Source organism: Schistocerca cancellata, chromosome 3 (assembly GCF_023864275.1).
Source record: "Schistocerca cancellata isolate TAMUIC-IGC-003103 chromosome 3, iqSchCanc2.1, whole genome shotgun sequence".
NCBI lineage: Eukaryota > Metazoa > Arthropoda > Insecta > Orthoptera > Acrididae > Schistocerca > Schistocerca cancellata.
In genome coordinates, this window is record NC_064628.1 from 296,840,940 (window position 1) to 296,862,143 (window position 21,204).

The window sequence follows — 21,204 nt, forward strand, 5'->3', positions numbered from 1 at the left end:
TCCAGTTTAATCTCTCATCAATGGACACACCTAAAAACGCACCGTCGTCGCTCCTTGCACGTGTTTCACTTGTTGGAGATACGAAGCAATAAGGCAGTAAATGGAGTTGGTTTTTTAATCATATTTGTTTTTCCTTTTGCTTGATCCAGGTAATACACAGATAATAGACAGTTAGCGGGTGTAGGTGATAACGTATGAGCGGCAAGTGCAGGGCAAGGATCTTCGTTGAGACTGACGATGGGCGTAGAGCAGCCAATAGCGGACCGTCAGCTGCCTAGGGCAGCCAATAGGGGACCAGCGCCGGCCTGGGGTGGGCGGCGCGGGCGGCTCGCACGTGCAGCCAAGTGCGGAACACGAGGAAGTAGACCAGCTCCACGGCGCTCAGCACCGAGGCTCCCAAGAACAGACCCGCCGTGCCCCCAAAAGACACTGCAACAGCACCACAGACACGTCACACCAGCGACCACTGCCGACAGCCCATCAGGGGGGAACCGAGCCAAAAGGAAAAGTTAAACAAGGCAATGGACGTTTTGCGTAAATGAAGTGAGAGAAGAAGTTGGAAATACAAATAATGCATAAAATATAGTGCCTTACTGGAAGCTGTCTACGGTATTGTGATAGAGACGACAAATGAAGCGCTGGAATTCATCGCCTTTGGTACGTCTTTGAAAATAGCAAAAGTTGCTGGTGGCAGTACTGCCAACTCAGTTTATACCATGCACTTTGTAATAAACAAAAAATAAATAATTAAAATCCTTTATAAAAAATTTAAAAAATCAGTAAAACATACACTGCCCGTTACATGTCACAGTCTTTTGAATCAAAACATCGTAATTACGTTGCGTTTATACGGATGCATGACATTCTTACCTCACCACTCCCTCTCCTTTGGATTCCCGCATTCTCTTTTCTTGTTTGGTAAAGCCATAGCCAATTGATATTAACTTCGCACGGACTTTAACTATTGTACCCCCCTTTTATTTTCGCTGTTTCAATTAATTATTGAAAACTAGTGTATGCTGACATTAGCGACATCTGCTCAACGTACTACACAAACATCTTGTGGCTACTGTGCGGCAGCTTGTTTTAAACAGTAGTTTTACTGACAATATGACTCGTGCATGTGATGTGATTTATATGTATTTGACGATGCTGGTGTTGATTCCGCATTTAACAGTTGACTACGCCACTGTGGTTGCAGTGCATTAGGACTTTGTTGTATGAGACAGGTATGCCTCTTCACATTTAAAGCGCACAAATGTATATTTCGTCAGTACTACTTTTCAATATGCTCTATCTATTGTTCTTAAGCTGTATACAGTTTGCGAGTGTATTTATATTTTCCCATTTCTGCTGCAGATCTGATGATGGTCATTAAAGACCGAAACCGGTAATCTGTTAAACAGCAAAGATTGTGACCATAGACGTAAATTAAAGGAAACTTATTACATAAACGGGTCACTGTGTTTTTTCGCGACGATGTCGCAGCTTGTGAAATCGTGGTAGTAGCTTGTAGGAGAGCACGCTTTCTCAATATCCAACCACAGCCGTTATTCCTTTATGTACTATGGACACACTACACGGGCACTGGCGATTTATGCAGTTTTTTCAACAAATAAAGCATTTTAATGTGACTCGCTGTTCTACGACCTTCCACTTTGTACAGCAGAAGCTCCTACTATACCGACAACAATGCAGTATTCACATGTGCTTGTCGCTACAGGACTCGCATCGTACACTGCACTTTGCTCAGAGAATGAGAAAACGTGAACAGATTTTACTTATATACTCTGTGAGTGATATAATTTAATTTTGGTTGACATAATTAATTTTGGAGCTATACATCAACATTTATTTCGCTGTAAACGTTTCCGACTGACGCTGTTCTTAAAGGCGTATTCACGTCAAAGAGAGGTATGAGTAATCTTGATACGAGAAAATGAGTCACCACGGATGAATGATATTGTTAGAAAGGTTAACTTCGTCTAAAAGTGCAAGAGGATGGAGACGGGGTGAGGGTTGCGCTTGAAATTTTTGCATGGGCCGGCAAAATCCTCTTAGCCGGCCCTGAAGTTTGTAACGTGTAAAGTGCAGCACGGACTGCGTTGTGCTTTGGACGGAGACATGTATAGCCATTCGTGTACCCAAAAAAAGGGCAAAATAAAAAAGAATCACTCTTTACAGTGAGCACTATTCTTGTTTTCAGGAAAGTAATATGTATAAAAAAAGAGCAGTTACATCTTGGGCATATTACACCATTCCTCTGGCACACACGATTTCGACACGCCGCCGTGTCTTCCTCTAACAGAATACATCATTCGGCAGTAGTGCGAAGTGGCACACCGTTGTCCTGATCGCTCTCGGCTTTCCAGGCCTCGAGGCAGCTAATTCTATTCGTGTAGCTTCTTAACCAGGTTGCGAGGCGATTTGGACCTCACTCCAGTCCTCCCACCAAGGAATAATGTCCGGTATTGCCAGGAATTGACTTCGAGTCCTCCATTTGGCAGTCAGACGCACTGACCACTCAGCTACAGAGGCGGACTTAATATTTTTTCTCAATTAGAGTTTTATTTCCTGTTCCAAGATACGGAGTGTTTAGAGATCCAGCCCTTTTCATTCGATTTCCAGACTAGCTGTCCAAGTAACTAGCATGTTGCACGCTGCCTATATTCGCCCACAACTGACTTGAATGCCTCCCTATACCACAGCGTTTTCCAAACCCAGTGATTTCAGACTTTCATCTTCCTTTATATACCGAATTACACGCTCAACATCCTCATATACTTTCTCTATGTCTTCATCTTTTGCTCCTGTATGCCTGAACTTATTTTTGTTTCCTTTGGTTCGCTGTCGATTCTGTTGAGAGGAATACTATAGCTGAAATGTTCATAGTAACTCATTCCTTGCCCCACCTTCCCACTGATGACGAATACTACCTCCTATACATCATATTCTGTTCCTGTTGCTATTAACCTACATATGTCTCACTAAAAACCCTTCTCCTCTTCTCCATTTCCGCCGACTGTATCTAGACTCAGCTTTTGCATTTCCTTATTCAGACTGTCTAGCTTCCCTAACCCATTCAGAATTCTAACACTGTGTTCTACGGCCGGCCGGGGTGGCCGAGCGGCTCTAGGCGCTACAGTCTGGTACCGCGCGACCGCTACGGTCGCAGGTTCGAATCCTGCCTCGGGTATGGATGTGTGTGCTGTCCTTAGGTTAGTTAGGTTTAAGTAGTTCTAAGTTCTAGAGGACTGATGACGTCAGAAGTTGAGTCCCATAGTGCTCAGAGCCATTTGAACCTTTTTTTTCCGATTAAAGGAATATTACCCTTCGCAAACTCCTCCCAGAGATTCCAGTGGGGGGAAATAATCCAGAATCTTTTGCCAGTGGTAGATCATCTGGCACTTTTTCCGTTATAGGCCTCATGAATACACATTATGTGTCTTTAATGAAGTGGTTTCTGTTGCCTTTTGCATCCTCATGCCGTCGATTTTCCTCCTTGTAGGGGCAGTTTGCTACCCGCAGGGCAAGAGAGTGCCCTGAACGTCTGTCCACTGCTCTGGCCTCTTTGACCAAGCCGTTGGAAGCAGGAGGGTGACTCTTCGCATCCAAAGCCTTCACCGTCATTGCTGATACTTTTATTTTCCAGTAGTCGGGATTGGACCAGGGAACAAGACGTTGTAGTCATTACGCCAAGACGTTTCACGTAGACCACGGGGGCTTCTTGTCGGAGTAAGACGTTGATGACCAAATGCATATTTCTATTACATGTGAAGGCTTGTTTGGTAACTTCCAGCTTTGTTAAGACAGATTTTCTGTGACGTTAGGGTTACCTGATTGTAACACGGTCCGTCGTAGTATGAACCATCAGTCAGTACACAGAAAGGGACAGGCTCAACTTTTTAAACGTTAAATTCGTGAATGCTGCCGGGAAGCTGGGGTGCAGTTGTCTAAAGCTAACATTAGTGTTGTTGGAAAAATGTTTTACAATGAGCTAGTTAATCAAACAAATCAGTAGTAATTTTTCAATAAAAATATATTAACGTTTGTAGTAATTTCAGCAGCAAGAAAGATACATGTAATTGAAATTTACTATACACTACACACACTGCTGAGCCGAAACGTAATGACCACCAGCTTGATACAGCATCGGCTCTGCGTGACATAGATTGGACACATCCTCAGTTGTTCCTGATCTTAGTATTGTTAACTTGCAAGGGAAAACCAAACCATTAATAGGAAACTAAATCATTAACAGAAAACTAAAAGATTGGTACCTGGATCACATCTTTAAAATGATCTTAAATGTTAATCCTTTCCCAAGATTGGCAGAAGTGGAAAGAGATCTTTGTGGATATGTCTCTTAGTTTCGAACCAACCTGAGCCGTGACTTACTGTGATGCTCTTGGCAGGATAGTTTCTCTGTTAGAGTTACTCGCTTCGCAGCGTCCTTGTTGGCTAGCGCCCTCTATCTAGGACGGCCGCGGCTCGCGAGGTTGAGGAGACTCGGTCGGGGCAGTGACGGAAACTCGGTTGGCGGCAGTGACAGAGGGAGGACAGCGGACAGCGCTCGGAGCATCGCGAATAGTCACTCGGCGCTTGGTGTACTGCGAGGACGCGCAGTGTTGACATTCCGGCGCCTGGGTCTGGCGGAGAGTGGAACTGGGCTGCGGATGCAGTCACCGGTCAACATAGGCTCTGTTTAAGAGCCGTATCTATTTCCAACCCTGAGGAGAGCGCGGGAGTTTACCCTGGCGTGCATGTTAACGGCTAGCTCCTCGACTAACTTTAAATGGTGAGCTATTTTGTGGTGGAACTTTAGGATGTCATTGCTCCATGTGTCCACTTTGATTTTCGCTAGTCATTCTTTAAACCACTTCTACGTGGGTCCGGGATACTAGGTGTTGCATGTCCATGTAACTGCGCTGTGCCCTGGTCCCGTTGCATTTATCTTGAGATACAAGTGTGGCCGATATTCGACGATTCCTTTTTTATTATTATTGTTAATATGTTAAGCGGTCAGTTTTATGAATCAAAGTTTATTCTCTGTATAAAATTTCAGCCGCCAATTTAAATTTAAATTGCCAGCTTCCTTTTTGTTGGCTACTATAGTAGTAACAATTTTGCGCCGTCAAACGGTGCTTTGGTATTTAAGGTTGTGTGCGGATTGTCTGGTCATTATCGCCTTGAGCTAGTTGTGGTTTATACGTCGAAGCGAATACTGAAAATTGTGTAATGAACTATTGCTTTAATAGTAACTGTGGTAGTCACACTACAACGTTTAACATCTCTTCCTGCATCTGGCGCTACCCAGTGCTTGGTTGTTGGTTTTAGTATTTTAGTGAACTGTATATTAATACTGGGTTTGTGTGTTCTAGAAGCCGTTACTGGTGTGCGCAGGCCCTCCTGCCTGTTGTTGTCACTTGAGCTCTCGAGCACGGAATTCAGACGCGTGGCCGATGTGAACGCCGAACGTCGGGAATGTGCTAATTGCTGTGTAGATCGTACAAGCTATCATAACACCATATTGCCGAATGTTTTCCATGATAGTTAATTCACGTATTTATGAGATCTTGCTATTTGAGTATTTTCTTGAAACCTAATAGCTTTTACAAATTGTTATTTTTCTTATTCACAAGGTCCGATAATTGACTAGTGAGTTCAGATCTGTATTTATGTTAAAGTTATATTTGTGTAAAGCAATATTTTTATGAATTTAAAGTTGGGGCCATAAGGCTGTTTTTCTTTGAATTATTCTCATTGCTTTTACATAATTGAATAATCGGTGTACATCACCGCAATTTGCAAATACTAGTTAATCATTCTAATGTTACCACTGCTCTGTTTTAATTAAAGTGGTGAAAATAAATTTTGGTATCTTCAAATGGATACAGAATTCCACTTCAGCAGCTCACGTGCCCTGCTTACCAATCCTATACCTTACCACAACCGAAACTTGCATTCTAAACCTTTACGCATCTACTGGTGTCATCACGTAAATGACCTAGTTTTGCTCTGGTGCTAACAGGTCGTAAAAAAAACTACTCATACCATTTATAGAGTTATTAGAAGAGATAAAGAGATAGAAAGAAAAACTATTGTTGTGTGACACAGATGTCGGGTGCAGCGATTTCCTTCAAGGGGACTTTCAAGTGTTTCGCGCTGTGCCTCCTTTAAGCCAACGTTCACAATTGTTTTGAGCTAAGTATTCAATACTTCGACAGTAACACAGTTACATCTTACTGCTAGCAGAGGTAACTATTCATCAGTGCTAGCAGTGTCCACGTCACTGCGTAAACAATTACATTTTTATTGTTTATGTTGTGTTACATGAAAGTTACAGTTTCTTGACGTCTGGTTACACTCTAACACAATTAGCTGACATGCATCTCTTTTACGGAGAGGAACGATGCAACAGTCGAGCACCAACACTGCTGCGTGACGGATGATTTCCAGGGAGGGTGTTACCAGATCATGTCACATTTTAAATACTTGAGGGTCTCTTCGAGAAACACAATCCCTTAGAACAGACCGAAGGAAGACGAGTAGACGTCGCAGTGTGCGAACTGCTCAGCCCTTGTGGTTGAAGCTGCAGCCATTATTCATGAAACGACTTGTTGATCTGTGCGCGTAAAACAATCATTAGCTACACATGGGTCCGCAAACAACTCATTTGCGAGATAATCGCGAATGTGTGGTCACCAGCTGACAGTGATTGTTACAAAATATTGTTATAGTTGGAATTTCAACCGTAATAGATGCTGACTTAATAGAATAGTTAAGATTTCAGATGTATTTGTTGGGCGATATTTCATACTGAAGTCCGTGCTGGCCCGTAACCTCACATTTGCAAATGGTTCAAATGGCTCTGAGCACTATGGGACTTAACAGCTGAGGTCATCAGTCCCCTAGAACGTAGAACTACTTAAACCTAACTAACCTAAGGACATCACACACATCCATGCCCGAGGCAGGATTCGAAACTGCGACCATAGCGGTCACGCGGTTCCAGACTGTAGCGCCTAGAACCGCTCGGCCACTCCGGCCGGCTCACATTTGCAGGAACCTCACTAACATTCATTTGCGGACATATGTTCACTGGAACGTTTTAGCTTCCACTCATCATACATTTCGACAACTGTGAGTTTTTTCTACTAACTGTGATCAGCTCTGTTCATATACACTGAAGCCTCAAAGAAACTGGTTTAGGCATGTGTATTCAAATACAGATGTACGTAAACAGGCAGAATATTGCGCCGCGGTCGGCAACGCCTGTATAAGATAAGTGTCTGGCGCAGTTGTTAGAACGGTAACTGCTGTCGCAATGCCAGGTTATCAAGATTCAAGTGAGTTTTAACGTGGTGTTACAGTCGGCGCACGAGCGATGGCACTAAACATCTCCGAGTTAGCGACAAGTGCGGATTTTACCGTACCACCGTTTCACAAGTGTACCGTGAATATCAGGAATCAGGTAAATCATCAAATCTCAGACATCGCTGCGGCCGGAAAAAGATCCTGCAAGAACGGGACCAACGACGACTGAAGTGCAACCCTTCAGTAAATTGCTGTAGATTTCAGTGGTGGGCCATCAACAAGTGTCTGTGTGCGAACCATTCAATGAAACATCATCGATATGGGCTTTCTGAGCCGAAAGCCTACGCGTGTACCCTTGATGACTGCACGACACAAAGCTCTATGCCTCGCCTGAGCCCGTCAACACAGACATTGGACTGTTGATGACTGGAAACATGTTGCCTGGCCGGACGAATCTCGTTTCAAATTGTATCGAGCGGATGGACGTGTACATGTATGGAGACAACCTCATGAATCCATGGAACCTGCATGTCAGCAGGGGCTGTTCAAGCTGGTGGAGGCTCTGTAATGGTGTGGGGCGTGTGCAGTTGGAGTGATACGACTCTGACAGGTGGTACGTACGTAAGCATCTTGCCTGACCACCTGCATCTATTAGGGTTCATTGTGCATACTGACGGACTTGGGCAATTCCAGCAGGATAATGCGACACCCTGCAGTTCCAGAATTGCTATAGAGTGGCTCCAGGAACACTTTTCTGAGTTTAACCACTTCCGCTTGAAACCTTCCCGTCTCCTCTATACCTCTTTTGTTAATGATCACCTTCCCTTTTACAATAAACTATGAAACCTTTCCTTAGGATTTCTATCTCTTGCTTAATAATAACAAATGAAATCTTCCCTTTGAAATTTATTCTCTTTCTCTATCTACGCATACAAATTTAATTGCTGCTTATTAAAAGTAATTTTCTAATTATTTCGACGAAACATAGAATGTGTCGTCGTTGTGGCCCTCAGTCGTTATCTGCAATAACCCAAAACTGTTCCTTACCTTTTTTACTGTTATTGGATCGCCATCTGACTGCTACATCGAACTGCGACATGAATATACTTACTCTGTTTTACTATACTCTATTAGCTGCTGGTCGGCTTTCATAATAAGTGGCTGTATTTATTACCAAAGCTGACGTTATTCTTTAATTAATTTGGCTGAAGTTACGTAATTCATAGTAAAACTTTTTCTTGACAACAATAAAATTTTGCAAAGTTTTACGTTGATGGTTTTTGGGATGGATTATAATCAGTAATGCAACATTGCTGGCAAAAATTTATTATATTCTGAAAACGCTTCAAATATTTACTGTTGGCAATGAAATGATTTTACAAACGTGCAAATGGGACTTATTTTTACAATAATCTCACAACTAGCAATGCGCAAACATACCTTCAGTAGTCTTGAGTTTCTCAAAAAATTAATTCAATAGTATTAGTTCCTCTTATTGTAATAGTTAGCTGATGTCTCTGTACATCCGTTTATAATCTCTTGTAAATCATATCTAGTGGCTGGCAGGCACACCGCTCCTCTCAACCTCTCGCTTCAGACCCGCTACCGACTCGCTTCACTTCTCGCTTACTACTGACTTCCTACGAACGCTAAAGTGCGGTCTCTCCTGCCAACAATGCTTTCTGGTGAAGACAATCCCTGCTACCATTACAAAATGTACCAATGCATGGTCATTCCCGCTCTTTTCTTAAAATGTATCCATACGCGGTCTCTCCAGCCCTTTTTAAAATTATATCAATTTGCGGTCTCTCTTGTCAACAATACTTTGGTGCAGACATTCCCAGCTACCACAATTATTTCCAACATGACAAATATTAATTATTCCTACTTAATCCTATTAATAAATTATAAACATCTTTCATAAATTGTGATTTGACAATAAACATTAGAAATATACACGTCTTACACGCTGGCCATTAAAGTCCCCAGACATGAACATTATTGAGCATATCTGGGATGCTTTGCAGCGTGCTGTTCAGAAGAGATCTATGTCCCCTCGTACGCTTACGGATTTATGGACACCCTTGCAAGATTCATGGTGTCAGTTCCTTCCAGAACTTCTTCAGACATTATTGGAGTCCCTGCCACGTCGTGTTGCTGCCGTTCTAAGTGCTCGCGGAGGCCCTACACGATATTAAGCAAGTATTCCAGTTTCTTTGGCTCTTCAGTGTAATAACAAAATGTTAACGATAATATCTGTAAATAAATAATAAATTTTATGTGACTCAGAGCTAGTTGCAAACCTCTCATCAATTCAGTGGCGAGTGTGTCAACTGAGATTGGTGCTGACACCAGTAGTCGAATGTAACAGGGGAGCTGTCCACTGTCCACCCCGATGTGTCGAAAACTGCCTTGAAATTTTACGTACAGCAAGGATACACAGAAAGAAACACATTATCAGATTCTGAGCATTTCAGACACACTGCAAGTATTTCTTTTAAATGTTGACATTTGCAAAATTCTTAGATCGCCAGGTGGCAGGTAAAATGCACAGCTCTGCCGTAGCTGTAGCAGGAAGTGCATGCTCAGCTCGGTGGGCACATATCCTTGATGGGTAGCACATCGGTAAACAGATAGCACGGCAAACGTAATTTCTAAAATATCAGTTTCTGTTGATAGTTTCTCAGATACAATTGTTCATACTTATTATTCGCTCAAATTTGCAAGCCATTTAATACCCATAGTAATTAGCAGGTGTCTTTGTGGCATCGCTAAATGTTAACAATACAGATAAACCTGAATTCATTTTCTTTGCCATTTCTTGTTATATGCTTGTTAATCGCATCTGCTATTTTTGCTGTGATGTGGAATCCAGTTGTTTTAAACACTGCAAACTCTCCCTCCCTCTCTGTCGTGTGGTGGCTCGTCACCGGGTGCAAGTCTTTTTATGTGACGCCATTTAGGAGACTTGCGTGACATGGTGGTGACGAAATTATGATGACATCATAACATCGAGACCCCAAGCGGAGGAAATCTTCAACCCGTCCGGGAATCGAATCTAGGCCCTTCCTCTTAGCCAAAAGCAAATATGTAGAGTAATAGCTTTCAGTGACAAACGAAAAGGAATAAATTTCTTGGTTAAACGAAGGAGAGAGAAAAAGCTTAAGCAGTGTACAAAGCCATTTTCGTTACGTAAAATCTGAATAGGAATTGCATAAATGGAAGAAACATTTACACGAAGTACAAAATATGCGCCAAAACGAAAGTCACAAAAATGTGAGAGTCAATGCACCGTTACGAGAGAGATCCGCAAGACTAAGTGATTAAACAGATTCAGGAAATTATACAGAAAAAGAAATCACAAAATTACGAAACTTACCTCAAGTATACATTTAGGGGAAATGTCATTAATAGACGGTACTACAGAGAAATTCGTGGCTGATGTGAACAAGAAACTTCTTTTTATCCCCTAAAAGCTGTATATAAATCCAATTAATCAGATTTCGTGCAAACCGCACTTTATCATTTCGAGTGAAATAAAAAGACAGATTCGTTTGTCCAGTCGACGAATGTTGTGACACTTTTGTATACAACAGTGCCAACGGTAAGTATCAGTGGATTACTGTTTCCACAACTTTTTCTCTGTATTCGAAAACATCAAGGCAAATTATGATCAAATATTTATAGAAAGGGACTGTTTACTAGCAGAAAGTCTTGTAATCAACGTAGCAAAATCTGGAAAAATGTGAGAGGATCATTTTCAGTGTTACATCCCAAACGTCTTCTTACTATTTGCAGAGAATAATTCATTGCTTTTGTTTCACTCTTGACCTGGTTATAAAGATACCTCTGTGTTCAGAAGGAGACGTAAATACTGTTAATATAATTCAAATCCTACGTGGAACTAGTAGTGTGATTCAGTCTCTCGAAAAAAATAAAAAAATGTCAATATTGGAAAGCATTTTTCAGATAATTTTCGGACAATATAATCTCCGATACCTGTCATTTCAGGTTTATCAGCGGAACATTATTGTTAAACTTCAGTAATTTCTGCGTTGTCAGTGTGCATCATCACATTTTACGAATTTAATTAAGTACGCAGCACAATATGCAGAACAACGGCCACGATGGCTTCGTACTCCATTCTAGTTCTGTCTAAATAAAGCTAATAATACTGTCAAATGCCTGAATGCATAATTTTTCTTTTATCCGGTATGCCTGGTGTAAGGAAAGTACGTTTTCGTCATCTAATAGACACTTCACATTTTTGTGACGATCACAGAGAATAAACAAGAATCTATTTCATTGTCAGAAAAATGCACGTTATTCAAATATTATCATAAGAATTTTGATACAGGAATTGTTATAAAATGTTTGTCAACAAATTAAAGTCCCAATTGACGGAAGTCGTGAATGACACTGCCTTAATTTTCTTCCCTCTGCTAGACACTCGTATAACAGCTACATCAGTAACAGTTCAGCTATCGACATGAAAAATTAGTGATTTGAGACTTTTTTCGTACGGGTTAAGTGATTAAAATTCACGTGTGTGCACATTGGACTTGGCGCTACATCCTCTTGTCACGGCTGCGTTTGCTTACTCGCCGATTTTGCGCGCTTGGCAGGAAGAGCTGTACAAACCACTGACATATGCAGTACTTCATGAGGCAAAAATGAGTAAGTCTCACGTTTTTAAAAAAATACTTGCAGTGAGCCTTAGCAGCTAAAATTTTCACATAGTGTTTCTTTTGGTGTATTCGTCCCGCGTGAAAAATTTCAGGTTGAGTTTCGCCATATCGGATTGGACGATTCCTTTGTAAGTCCACAGCGTTATTTCTCTTCCGTATCACCCACAAGCTTGTGTCACTCTTTTCGGTTACATACGTAAGACTTTTCACCGCGCTTACAATTTCTAAATACTTTCGCAAAAAAATTCTTAAAATGTAACTACTTACTGGTCAGAGTCCTTAACGCATAACAGACAATTTATGTAATCAAACAGGAAGTTTAACAAGAAAGATGACATTTTTTGTTTTGTTTTTCTGCCCACCTTGTTCTGATGAAAAGTGAAATAATTCATAAATTATGGAATTAAAGCTTTGCATTATTAAACATAAAAACAAATTTTTATATTTTCATTTCAGAGACCAGTTTAATCGCTATCATATTTTTACTGAGTCTAGAACAGTACAATAGATCTAGTTTTTTTTACTTTATTAACAGCTTTTGAAAATCTCTCGAATGACGTTAAATGGAAATGTATTCTTTATTCTTTTAATGTTTAGTACTGGAGTACTATTCATAAATTTATGTTTGTTACATGGGAATGTCTATGTAGTAATTACTCGTATTTTAAAAGAAAAAGAACTACCCATTTGCACCATCATTATATTTAGATTCATTTTTTAAGGTCTACTAGGAGCCCAAATAGAAGCAACCAACGTGTGAGGGACGAGGAGGTGGGTGCCAAATAATATTTAACTTGTGTGGAAGAAAGTTTTCGAATCGGCCCTCCGCTTCTGTCACATAAGTGTTTTTCTATCTCTCTCAACACTATAACATTTCGTATATGTAGTTTTTTACATCCTATATAATGAATAATATTCTAGTAATTTACACTGCGGTATTAATGCTAAAGGCTTTAATACACTATTTCTTTTCTTCTCTTATAATATAATACACATCTACATCTACATGGATACTCTGCAAATCACATTTAAGTGCCTGGAAGAGGGTTCATCGAACCACCTTCACAATTCTCTAATATTCCAATTTCGTACAGCACGCGGAAAGAACGAACACCTATATCTTTTCCTACGAGCTCTCATTTCCCATAATTTATTGTGGCGATCGTTTGTCCCTATGTAGGTCGGCATCAACAAAATATTTAACGGATTCCTTCTAGCACTCATGTGGATGACCTCACACTTTTCGCTATTTAGGGTCAACTGCAAATTTTCCCATCATTCAGATATCTTTTCTAAATCGTTTTGCAGGTTGTTTTGATCTTCTGATGACTTTATTAGTCGATAAACGACAGCGCCATCTGCAAACAACCTAAGACGGCTGCTCAGATTGTCTCCCAGATCGTTTATATAGGTAAAGATCAGCAGGGCCTATAAAAATACCTTGGGGAACGTCAGAAATCACTTCTGTTTTACTCGATGAATTTCCGTCACTTACTACGAACTGTGTCCCCTCTGACAGGAAGTCACAAATCCAGTCACATAAATGAGACGATATTCCATAAGCACGCAATTTCACTATAAACCGCTTGTGTGGTACAGTGTGAAAAACCTTCTGGAAATCCAGAAATACTGAATCGATGTGAAATCCCTTGTCAATAGCACTCAACACTTCATGCGAATAAAGAGCTAGTTGTGTTTCACAAGAACAATGTTTTCTAAACCCATGTTCACTGTGTATCAACAGACCGTTTTCTTCGAGGTAATTCATAATGTTCGAACACAATATATGTTCCAGAATCCTGCTGCATATCGACGTTAATGATATGGGCCTGTAATTAAGTGGGTTACTCCTACTACCTTTCTTGAATATTGGTGTGACCTATACAACTTTCCAGTCTTCGGGTACGGATCTTTCGTCAAGCGAACGGTTGCACATGATTGTTAAGTATGGAGCTAATGCATCAGCATTCTCTAAAAGGAAGCTAATTGGTATACAGTCTGGACCAGAAGACTTTCTTTTATTAAGTGATTTAAGTTGCTTCACTACTCCCATGACATTTACTTCTACGTTACTCATGTCGGCAGCTGTTCTTGATTCGAATTCTGGAATATTTACTTCGTCTTCTTTTGTGAAGGCATTTCGGAAGGCTGTGTTTAGTAAATCTGCTTTGGCAGCACTGTCTTCGGTAGTATCTCCGTTTCTATCGCGCAGAGAAGGCATTTATTGTTTCTTGCCGCTAACATACTTCACATACGACCAGAATCTCTATGGATTTTCTGCCAGGTTTCGAGACAAAGTTTCATTGTGGAAACTGTTATAAGCATCTCGCATTGAAGTCCGCCCTAAATTTCGAGCTTCTGTAAAAGATCGCCAATCTTGGGGATTTTGCGTCTGTTTAAATTTGGCATGTTTGTTTCGTTGTTTCTGCAACAGTGTTCTGATCCGTTTTGTGTACCAAGGAGGATCAGCTCCGCAGTTTGTTAATTTATTTGCTATAAATCTCTCAATTTCTGCCGATACTATTTTTCTCATTAATTTGGAAGGAGTGGAGATTGTCTCTCAGGAGGGGGTCAAGTGAATTTTTATTTGCTTTTTTGAATAGGTATATTTTTCGTTGATTTTTGGAGGATTTGGGGATTAGAATATTCAATCTCGCTACGACAACTCTGTGTTCACTAATCCCTGTATCCGTTTTGATGCTCGTTATTAACTCAGGATTATTTGTTGCTAAGAGGTCAAGTGTGTTTTCACAACCGTTTTCTATTCGCGTGGGCTCATGAACTAAATGCTCGAGATAATTTTCAGAGAATGCGTTTAGCACAATTTCGGATGATATTTTACGCGTACCTCCGGAATTAAACATTTATTTTCGCCAACATATCGAGGATAAATTAAAGTCGCCACCAACTATAATCGTATGAGTTGAGTACGTGTATGAAATCAAACTCAAGTTTTCTTTGACCCTTTCAGCAACTGTATCATCTGAATTGGGAGGTCGGTAAAAGGATCCAATTATTATTTTATTCCGGTTGCCAACAATGACCTCTACGAAATCACAGGAAGTATCTACTTCAATTTCGCTACAAGATAAACTACTTCTAACAGCAACAAACACGCCACCGCCAACCGTGTTTAGCCTATCCTTTCGGAACACCGTTAGGTTCTTCGCAAAAATTTCGGCTGAGATTATCTCCGGGTGTAACCAGCTTTCGGTGCCTATAACGATTTGAGCATCAGTGCTTTCTATTAGCGCTTGCAGCTCTGCTACTTTCCCAACACAGCTACGACAATTTACAACTGTTATACCAATGGTTCCCATATCTATGTTCTTCCTGTGTTTGGCCTCCACCCTTTGTGGCTGAAGCCCTTCTTTTGTTTTCCCGAGACCCTGTAAACCTATAAAACGCACAGTCCACGCCACATAGCCCCTGCTACCCGTGTAGCCGCCTCCTGCGTATAGTGGACACCTGACCTATTCAGCGGAACCCGAAACCCAACCACCCTTTGTCGCAAGTCGAGGAATCTGCAACCTACACGGTCGCAGAACCGCCTGAGCCTCTGATTCAGACCCTCCACTCGGCTCTGTACCAGAGATCCGCAATCGGTCCTGTCGACTATGCTGCAATAGTGAGCTCTGCTTTCATCTTGCAAGCAAGACTGGCAGCCCTTACCGCTTCTGTTAGCCGCTCGAAACCAGAGAGAATCTCTTCTGATCCAAAGTGGCACACATCATTGATATCAACGTTAGCAACCACCTGCAGTTGTCTGCACTCTGTGCTCTTCATGGCATCCGGGAAGACCCGTTCCACATCTGGAGTGACTCCACCCGGTATGCACATGGAGTGCACATCGGTTTTCTTTCCCTTCCTCGCAGCCACGTTCCTAAGGGACCCCATAACGCGCCTAACATTGGAGCTCCCAACTATCAATAATCCCAACCTCTGTGATTGTCTAGATGTTGCAGGCTGAGAGGTTTCCTCTAAAACAGCACAGGTGACAGCGTTTGGCCCAGCGACTTCTATTTTTGTTGAATAACTGCAGAAGGAAGGAGACACAATATTCCTTGTATAACATGACATTTATTTATTTATTTAATTATCTATTATTTAGCCTGTCCGGACCCCTCTTTCACATCTGATCAGGGGCAATGTATAAACTATATATTACAAAAGTGTCCAATAATAATAATAATAATAATAATAATAATAATAAAAATAATAATAAAGATAATAATAACAGACACTAATAACAATAATAAAAATAATATTTACAAATAACAGAGCACAGCAATCAGTCGTCCTTTTCTTGCAGGTTTTATTCGGCAAATCTAGATTTCGGCTAGGGCATAACCAGTATCAATGCACCGTTTCATAGTATCAATGCATTTTCTAGTACGTCAGTTCATGTATTGATACTATGAAATGGTGCATTGATAGTAGCTAGGCACTAGCCGAAATCTAGATTTGACGAATAAAACCTGCAAGAAAACGACGACTGTTTGTTGTGCTCTATCGTTTGTAAATCATGTCACTGTCGCTGAGTGCGCCCATGTGCCTTAAGGAAGATAGCCTGATAAAAATAATAATTATAATAGTAATAGAGATTAGCTTACCACGTTTGATGCTCAGTATTATCAGAAGCGGAGTGGATGTAGGAAGCGGAGAAGATTGAAGTGATAGTGACAGTGGCTATTGGGAAAGAACAGGATATAAACAGAAAAACTGTTGAGGAGGGGGACGGACGAGCGTGAGCTGCACAGAATATGGGAAAGAAGACTAAGGTAATAGATGGGCCACTAGCTGTCTTTGGAAGTTTGTAAAGAGTTTAATTTCTCTAATGTTTTGAGGAAGATTGTTCTAAAGTTGGGTTCCTGATACAGAAATTTATTTAGAGAATATGGTAGCAGTGTTTATGTGATGGTACAGAGAGAATTTTGTTTCGTTAAGAACGAGTATTTCTGCTGTCCTGTTCATATAATAGAATGAGAGTTAAAGGCAAATAAGAGCTAGTGCAACGGTTTGGAGGACAATACAGTAAACAAAAAATATGACGGTTGCTACGCTTATCGGCCCATAGGCATGATAATTGTTTGTAGATTGGTGTAATATGGTGGAGAAAGCATTCGTGACAAACGTATGGTACAGAAGCATTCATCGTCAGTTCGAGCCTATGTGTGCTTTATGGGGAATATTAGTGTCTCCACGAGCTTCTTTTCAAGCTCGAATGGAAATACTTCTTTATATTTCTGTAGTAAGTGAAGTAAAACCTAAATATTCTTACAGACTGCAGTTTTGTGTTGAGACCAATCTAAATGATGGTTCATAATTATCCTCGAAATCCTTACAGAAGAAGAAAGAGATAGTCTTGTGCCGTTTAGGATTCACGGTAGAAGAGATTCTCTGAACTTGGGGGTAATAAGTCTTTTGTGAGCGACTAAGATTGCTTGCGTTTTAGAGGGGTTAAGTTTTAAGCCTATGCTCTGCGCCCATACTGATGGGGCAAGTAAATTGGCATTTACATACCGGATGGTTCTTCACAGGTTTGTTGGACTTCAACTTAGATATAGTTGAATGCAGTCAGCATATAACGATATTTTTAGTAGAAGAGAATAGTCGACCCATCATTAACATAGAATGAGAAGAGTAATGGACCCAGTACTGTTTCCTGTGGGTCATCTGTTATTACATCCCTTCATTGTGTCCTTCCTGTTCCAGTCATTACACACTATTGACAAGATGTAAGGTATGAGTGTAACAACTGTACAGCACTTAAAGGAAAATTTTGAGTTGTCAGTTAAGCAGGTATAATGTCAGAGTCGAAGCGTCGGAAAGCTTTGCTGAAATCCAGAAAGGACCTAACAGTCGCCTACTGTTTATCTATAGCTTGATTCAGGAAAGCCATAGTAAAACGAAAAGGGAAGGAACGACTGCTGCAAGTAGGTAAATAAGTCCAGATTGCTTGGGCAAGGGAGAAATTACGGTCATTCTCGGTACATGTGACTCAATTTCGCCTGCACGGCAACATCCCTACATTGTCTATTCCTCCCCCTAGCTCTCCCCATCAGCGCTACTCTTCCCTCCACCTCGTTACCACATTGCCCATTTGCTGTGGAAGTTCAGTTCTTCCCGGAGAATAAAATGTTCAAACAACTTTCGAGAATGCAGGTGTATGACGTCTTTGACAACGGTCGATATTTCGAAAGGTAAACGCACTGTCACTTTCAAGGCACAATGTAACGAGAGAGCGCTGTGCGAGGATCTTTAAAACCTCGGTATCCGAAGCATATGCGACACACACACGGTGACCAAATAAGACCAACGTCAGTTGTTTTCGACCGTGGATATTAATTACTAACAGGTGAGGTAGCATTAACACTATTCCTTTGTTGTCTGACTAGCGAGAGCGCAGAATTAGAAGCAGAAAATTTAAACTTCGGATGTTGGTTATCTTTGGTTTATGGTGGCGCTACGGTTTCCAGTGTGTAAGTGTTGAAAATGATAGTGTGAGCATCTGTTGAAGATGACACCAAGCTGCATTCCCATAAGCTATTTGAACACCAATCTTCTGTAAAAATGAGGTTTTTTAATCCTTGTATATTTACCACTAGACTGATGATTACGCATATCTGTACCAGACCTCATGTCTCTCTAAATTTTGTAAGTTAAACGTGAGATGATACGCATGTTGGGTGGGTGCCTGGCCACTCCCTGTGCGCTGTTGCAGTCACAGCCCTCCATACTCACCCAGCAAGGTGAACCAGTCGAAGACGACGTCCGTGCGGTACCGCACCACCAGCTCCTGCCGGAAGTGTACATCGACCTGGCTGGCGTGGAGGGCGTGCACCTCCCTGCAATGGAGTACGCGAGTTGATTCCCGTCATTCAGGTACTCACTAATAAACAGTGTAACTTCACAGTATGAAATGGTTCAAATCGCTCTGAGCACTATGGGACTTAACATCTGAGATCATCAGTCCCCTAGGACTCAGAACTATTTAAACCTAACTAACCTGAGGACATCACACACATCCATGCCCGAGGCAGGATTCGAACCTGCGACCGCAGTGGTCGCGCGGTTCCAGAATGAAGCGATTAGAACCGCTCGGCCACACCGGCCGACTCACAGTACGAGAAATGTTTCTGAAATCGCTTTACTCATATCACAAGGCGTGCAAGCGAGTCCTCATTGCGTTTGCGTAAGTTTTCCCGGTGTAGCAATACGTGGTACTTTGTCTTGTTTGCATCCTGATTCTAAAATCAAATTAATATAATATTTAAGCGTTCCAAGTGGCCGCCATAATCAGCTGTGAAGCTAGCTTGAAGAGAAGACAGAGGCGTCGCCTCCGTATAGCCACAGAACGTCCACGGCGCACTCGCAAGGAGTCGTCAAAGCTGCCCCTTAACAGAGTCGGTTGCACATGCAGCAAAGATGGTTGTATAACAGTTTCTTTCCTTCCTTATTCTGATAACAGCCCTCCCAAATTAAGAGAATTTTAAAAGGATATCTTACCTTGATCTGTCCCTTCACATTGCGAATATACTGACACAATCCTAATTTTCTTGCTAGACACTGTCAGATCTATCCACATCAGTCGTTCGTTTACATACCTTATTGCAACTACGCTGGATTCCATTTTTTTCCTGATGTAAAGCCCTACACCCTATTGTGCTATTCCTGCTTTGACTCCTGACAGGTAGACCTTGTATTCTCCCACTTCCTCTTCTTTCTCACCCCTTACCCGAATGTCACTAACAGCTAAAACTTCCAGCCCCATCTTACTTGCAGCCTCTGCCAGCTCTACCTTCTTGCCAGAGTAGCCCCCATTGATATTAATAGCTCCCCATCTCATTACCATTTGTTTGCCAAGTCGTACCTGCTTAACTGACAACTCAAAATTTTCCTTTAAGTGCTGTACAGTTGTTACACTCATACCTTACATCTTGTCAATAGTGTGTAATGACTGGAACAGGAAGGACACAATGAAGGGATGTAATAACAGATGACCCACAGGAAACAGTACTGGGTCCATTACTTTTCTCATTCTATGTTAATGATGGGTCGACTATTCTCTTCTACTAAAAATATCGTTATATGCTGACCGTAGCGGTCGCGCCTAGAACCGCTCGGCCACTTCGACCGGCTCATGGTTTCTTCGCAGTTACCTTCTTTGTACCTATGTTTTCCTTCCCAACTTCTGTGATGGCCCTTTTTAGAGATGTCCATTCCTCTCCAACTGTACTGCCTACTGCGCTATTCCTTATTGCTGTATCTATAGCGTTAGAGAACTTCAAACGTATCTCGTCATTCCTTAGTACTTCCGTATCCCACTTCTTTGCTTATTGATTCTTCCTGACTAGTGTCTTGAACTTCAGACTACTCTTCATCACTACTATATTGTGATCTGAGTCTATATCTGCTCCTGGGTACGCCTTACAATCCAGTATCTGATTTCGGAATCTCTGTCTGACCATGATGTAATCTAATTGAAATCTTCCCGTATCTCCCGGCCTTTTCCAAGTATATCTCTTCCTCTTGTGATTCTTGAACAGGGTATTCGGTATTACTAGCTGAAACTTGTTACAGAACTCAATTAGTCTTTCTCCTCTTTCATTCCTTGTCCCAAGCCCATATTCTCCTGTAACGTTTCCTTCTACTCCTTCCCCTACAACTGCATTCCAGTCGCCCATGACTATTAGATTTTCGTCCCCCTTTACATACTGCATTACCCTTTCAATATCCTCATACACTTTCTCTATCTGTTCATCTTCAGCTTGCGACGTCGGCATGTATACCTGAACTATCGTTGTCGGTGTTGGTCTGCTGTCGATTCTGAACTGTTCACAGTAACACACCCTCTGCCGTACCTTCCTATTCATAACGAATCCTACACCTATTATAACATTTTCTGCTGCTGTTGATATTACCAGACACTCATCTAACCAGAAATCCTTGTCTTCCTTTCACTTCACTTCAGTGAACCATATTTACGAACCGTTTAATACACACACCGTAGCATGTAAAATAGTTTACCTTATTTCCATTTTTTTCGGAACCCTACTGTAATATATACATCTACATGTACATGACTACTCTGCAATTCATTTAAGTGCCTGGCCGAGAGTAATCGAACCACCTTTAAGGTACTTCTCTCACGTTCCAATATAACAGCGCGCGGGAGAAACGAACACTTAAATCTTTT

At 41.4% G+C, this 21,204-nt stretch overlaps 1 protein-coding gene across 1 annotated transcript in view; it reads right to left on the reverse strand.

Annotated features, from left to right (window-relative positions):
• Positions 1-274: 274 nt before the first annotated feature.
• LOC126176280 (pickpocket protein 19-like) overlaps positions 275-21,204 on the reverse strand; it is a 177,390-nt gene continuing 156,460 nt past the window's right edge. Inside the window, exon 10 of the mRNA XM_049923430.1 lies at positions 275-429. Coding sequence (XP_049779387.1) covers positions 275-429 — 155 coding nt within the window. The remainder of the gene's footprint in view (positions 430-21,204) is intronic.